The 5,692-nt window shown below is 42.2% G+C and overlaps 1 protein-coding gene across 1 annotated transcript in view; it reads right to left on the reverse strand.

Annotated features, from left to right (window-relative positions):
* The window catches only part of YLPM1 (YLP motif containing 1), a 72,737-nt gene extending 67,954 nt beyond the window's left edge, over window positions 1–4,783 (reverse strand). Inside the window, exons 1-2 of the mRNA XM_077750646.1 lie at window positions 4,610–4,783; window positions 3,588–4,493 (exon numbers count right to left, since the gene is read on the reverse strand). Of these exons, the coding sequence (XP_077606772.1) occupies window positions 3,588–4,493; window positions 4,610–4,783 (1,080 nt within the window). The remainder of the gene's footprint in view (window positions 1–3,587; window positions 4,494–4,609) is intronic.
* Window positions 4,784–5,692: the final 909 nt, after the last annotated feature.

A 5,692-nucleotide genomic window follows, 5' to 3' on the forward strand; every position in this document is an offset into this window, starting at 1 on the left:
CCTCATGGAACAGTCTAGGGACACTGCATAGTTTACAATTCCAGAAGCACCTTGTACTCCTCATAATTACCTATTAAATGTCTTGTTCTTCCCATTGGAACAAGTCAGTGAGGGCAGGTGTCATGTCTATTTTCTTCACCATTTCATCTCTGGTACTAAACTAAGCAAGCTACTTGGCACATAGCTGCTACTCAATAAATACCTGAATATTAAATGAATGACTAAAAATTCTAATCAAAGTCAACAGCTTTACCTAAATAAGCTTTGAGAATAAAAGGATAAACAAAGTCACAACTTATGAAACAAAGGCTAGTATGCACTTTACCTAGCCAGTCCTTTAAACATACAGAAAAGTTAATGCTGTTCAAAAAAGATATGTTCCATTAAATCACCAATGTTTTACTCTGAAAACCAGAAATCAAATGGAAGCATATCAAGCATTTATCCTGTCTTTCCTATACCAACCCTATTTCTAATTAAATAGTCCTAATTAATGAAAGCTTTTCTTTACAGAATTCCATATAGAAAATGAAGAAATGGCAGGAAAAAAATCACCATGTTATCATCTTTTAATGGAGAAATAATTTACTCAGGCAAAGACTATCAATGGATGAATCTCGAGATGAAACATTAAAGGCAAAATTGATGGGAAGCTTTACAATGAAGAGACCAGACTGTTCCCCTCAATCAATCCTGGCACCACTAATAGTGGGGCAACCAGGCAATTGTGTGTCTCCTGATGGGGGTGCAAATGAAGTACACAGCACCACTCTGGTTATGACATACATTTGCCAAAAGAAAGGTGAACTTAAATCTAAGTTTTCAGAGTTTAACAGAAACGTTAGAGAGAGTGGAACACGTCAAGTGATTGGGAAACTATGAGAAAACAGACAAATCCAGAATGTAGGACATTCTATAGGACCACTGAGATAGAGTTCTCAAGTTCAATGGCATGAGATAGAAAAACAATAGGAGAGACTGATCTAGAAAAGGAGTTCTCAACGGAGGGTGATTTTAACCCCCAAGGGATATTTGGTAATGTCTGGAAACATTTCTGTTTCCCACTGGGAACTGCTACCAACATCTAGTAGTTACAGGCCGGAGGTGCTGCTTACACATCCTACAATGCACAGGACTGCCTTCCACAACAAAGAATTATCCTGCTTCACAACGTCTATGTTGGATCCTGATTTGAACAAACCAATAAAACATGACTGAATCCACTGGGGAGTTTTAACATGGATGATATCAAAGAATCATTTTTAATTCCATTAGTATGATAAGACAATAGGGGAAATCTAAATAGATGAGGTATTAGATGATACAAAGAAACTGCTGCTACTTTTAGTAGGTGTTATAATGTATTTACCTAAGAAGAGGTCCATTTTTGACCAAAAAATGACAAAGAAAGTAGAGACGAAATGACATGAGATCTAAGATTTGCTTTAAAATATTTCAGCAGCAATAATAAAAAATACATATATATAGATGAAGTAAACATGATAAAATCTTGAAAACTGGTGAATCTGAATGATAGATAATTAGGGGGAACCACGTCATTTTCTCTACTTTTGTGTATTTTTATAATCTTTCACCATAAAAATTTCTAATGACATATTCCAAAAGTAAAGTATGAACCAAAGAATACTACATTTGCTGAAAGGTTCATTGTCAGAGATTGGCACTGGCATGACGAAAATCTTTATAATCTAGTAAGTCAAACTATCCTAAATCTAGAACATGACAATTTTGTAGCTAATTCAACAAATCTTTGTGGAGAGCCTATAATTTGCAAGGCACTGTCCTAGGTGCTACAGAAGATTAGAGACAGTCCCTGTCTGCAAGGGACTTATAATCTGAAAAGCAGAACCAAACCAAGTGGGTGAGCTCAGGGATGGCTTCAAAGAGACCTGATATTTGAGATGTACCTTGAAAGCAATACAACTATGGAAGCAGGGAAAGAGGGTTGAGGAAGTTGGGATGAATTATAGACAGAGGTAAGAAAGCCTAAACAAGGTTACAAGGCCCTTCTTGGTCTGGCCCGCACACTTCTCAAGCCTCATCTTCCACTTTTTTTTTTTTTCTTTCCTGGATCTCAACAAAAAATTGGAGGCAATGAATACTGAAAGCACTGAAAGAAGTTCAATACAGACAAGGGTACAAAGGCAGAAAAGCAAAACCAGAACACCAGTGTTCACGGTATTTGTATTAAGGACTGGTCTGATTCCTCCTCCTTTCCCTCCAAAAACAAAAAGGCCATAAAATGTCTAGTAGCCAGAAAGATATAGATGTAGTTTGACTTGGAGTAACTCTGAGAGTGTTTGACAACAAAAGCACTGGTAATTTCAGAATGGGTTGGGAATGGGGGACAGAAATTTTGTCTCTATTATAGAGGAATCTGAGGGAGATAACCTGGTGGGATGGTACTAATTTGGTATAAGCCAACAGAATCCCTTATTCTATTCTACTCCAGCATTCCAAGTGTTTTCTCCTGATGATGTACCAAGCACAACATCTTGCTTACTTAAAACAACTTGCTTATGTTCTTAATTTCTAATGCCAAACCACCACAAAATTAGAGTGCTGTATCCCTATCTTTTGGAAACCTTTTGTATGTAAATCTGAGTTTGTAGATTAAAAGACTCTCTTTTTCAATAGGGAATCTAAGGTGGACTGGTAATTGCTAAAAGTGTCTATTTCAAGAAATCATAACAAGTTATTTATTCTACTTTAGTTCTGTCTTTTTGCTTAAGGGAAGAACTCCTTTATTACTGCTATTCTAGCTATCTTTGCTCTGTAGGAAGCATCACTTAAAAGAAGTTTAGAGGAATAGCTCTCTCATAAAGGAAGAGGTATCACTAACTTTTTTCCACCTTGGCCACATTCCACGGCAGTTACTCTGGAGTGAATAGTAACAATGCAACGCAGCAAACTGGCTATGTCTTAAACCTTTAAGTGATGTGAGAAAAGGATGTATGGGTTAATTCCTTAAATAACCAAGAGACTCCCAAAAGGGTCAAAGGTGAAGAGACTTCCTATGTATTGCATATATACCTATAAGCACAATCAGGATGCTTCTGATAAGAATAAGACTTCCATTCTTCATTTGCTAACACCTTGCAATTCACATAGCTGTGGCCCCCTAAATAACTTCGTAAAGAAGCTAACTGGTCATAAGGTTTGTATGCATTTCAGGTAGCAGCCCCTTGGGAAGCTTCTTTTTTTATACTGCCTCTCAAATGGAAATTTGGGTTTAAAACACAATTTTGAAACAAAGCACTTTGCAAGAGCAACAAAATCTAGGAGGCCTGTCAAAGGACACCAAAGAATATATCTGAGAAGTAACTCTTAAGCCACCTCATTACTCTGTGCTGTTGAGAAACATCTTCAAGCACTGTTCTTTTAATAATCCACATTTAGCTACTTGAAAAGCTGGGATGTCAGACTTCTGACTCTCAAGGAATCCTTTGGAGTGTAAATTAGCTACTCATTGTGTTGGAATTAGCCTAAGCACTGGTTAAAGCCCTGAGGCCTGCTCACTTAGGGCCCTCTAGGTAAAGATGTGGCTCTGGCAGATGTTTTCTTACCTGTGGAGTCATTGTTGAGGGATCTGGTTCAGGGGCAGCTTGCTGCTGTTCAGCACTCTTGTTCTTGGCCCCGCTCTCCAAAGGCTCTTGCTGGACAGTTGTCTTATTCCCCGAAGAGGCGGACGGTGGTGGTGGAGCTAACAGTTGGGATTTAGAATGGCCCTGGGAGGGGCGGGAAGGGGATGCCTGAGAAGAGGGCAAGTAGGACTGGGAATGGCTCAAATAGGATTGCGAGGAGGAGGAAGAGGAAGAATAAGAGGGGGTGGGCGCCAGGTAGGACTGGGAAGGTGGGGACTGAGAAGGGGACGGCTGAGCAGGAGGCAGGTAGGGCTGAGACGAGGCTGGGGGATAGTACGAGGGTGGTGGCTGAGGTGGGGGCATGTAAGATTGAGACGGGGGCATATATGACCCCGGCGGTACAGGGGGAGATTCAGGAGGGGAATCCAGCTCCATGGGAACCAAACCAGGAGACCCGTCTCGTTGGTGGTGGAGCATCTGGTGTTTGTACTGCTGCTGCTTCTGATAGCTGAGGGCCGGCCCAGGTGGCGGAGGCATCGGTGGCGGCGGTGGCTGCCAGTCCCCGTAGCCGCCCCCCGGCATCACCGGCGGGGGTGGTAGGGGGGGCGGAGGAAGGTGATGGGGCTGGAGCACGCACTGCATTTGCTTCTGGTGCATCTGCTGCAGCTGCTGGAGCTGCGCCAGGTGCTGCTCGCGGAAGCTCATGAAGCCCGAAGAGGAGGGGGCCGCGGGAGTCGTCGAGCTCGAGTACCCGGGCCCCGGCGAGGCCTCAGGAAGCGCCACCGGCGGTGGCGGCGGCGGGACCGGCGGNTGTCCCGGCGCCGTTACTCGTCGCAACCGACCTCCAGGAGCTGCGGCGGCGACGGCGACAGCCGGAACTCGCGGCACCTACAGGCCCCGGAGCGTGTAAACGGAGCGCGCCAGTGCGCCGGCGCTACCGAGCTGGGCCCGCGACCGGGAAGGCGGGGACGGCACTGGAGCGACTACGCCTGCGCAGTAACCACCGAGAGGAGAACAAAGGCGAGATAGAGCGTCTGTTTGCTTGGCGACTCTCGGTTGCCATCTTCCTTCAGGTTCGGATAATGTACGTGTGAGTAGAATGTTCTCATAGAATCGAGGAACCATAGAGTCTCACAGCCGAAAGGGGTGGTAGAGATCGTATCGCTCCACGGGTTCATTTTTGAATGGAAAAAAAAGGTTCCATTCACAATAGCAACAATCTCAACAACAACAAAAAAAGCCATGAAGCAAGTAGCAATAACTCTAATAAGAAATATGTAGAATTTATATGAAGAAAACTACAGGACCATATAGAATCATAGACGATGGGGATAAGTTAGACTTCAAATAATGGAGAGGCTTCCCATGATCATGAATGAAAAGAGGAAAAATAGTAGAGATGTCAGTTCTTCTCAAATTAAGTGAATGGATTTAATTAAATTTTAACAAAAAATCCAATTAGGAAGAAATCTGTGAAGAATAGAAACATTTTGAAGACAGAATGTAAGACTACACCAATTCTTGCTGGTATATGAAAGGTTAACCTCTGCAGTTATTGTAAAAGGTGAGAAATGTAATTCCTTAGAATAACTCAACACATAAAAATTCATGTTGGAGAATCTCAGCTGAAGCAAAGATAGCAAAAACCAGATGCAAAGATTGTCTAGAGAGGGTGACCTAGAAAATAATCCAATCTGTCAGCAAAGTACTCAACTTTGGCTTGAGTGAATTACTGAAAAACAAGGCTGATACACCCTAAATTCTGGAAAGAAAAGAAAAAACTATCTAACTCTGAGAATGCTAAATGTGTCAGTGTGTCAGTTGTGCACCACTTAAAGATTTGACCTTGCTTCCATCTTAGGAAACCCAGATCTTCACTTCTCTTAGGAGGTGGATGCGAGTAGAAAGTGGGACATCCAAGGATCTTTCAGATGGAAGAGCTTTCCACTCTCAAATAGGAATTTAGTTGCATTGTTCCTAACTTTTTGAAGTATGACAAATATACATAAAATTAAACATTATAAGTGTACAGGTTAGTAAATTTTCACAAACCAATCACACTGTGTAACTAGTACCCAGATGAAGAA

The sequence above is a fragment of the Crocuta crocuta genome, unplaced genomic scaffold, assembly GCF_008692635.1.
Source record: "Crocuta crocuta isolate KB4526 unplaced genomic scaffold, BGI_CrCroc_1.0 scaffold186, whole genome shotgun sequence".
NCBI classification, from domain to species: Eukaryota; Metazoa; Chordata; class Mammalia; order Carnivora; family Hyaenidae; genus Crocuta; species Crocuta crocuta.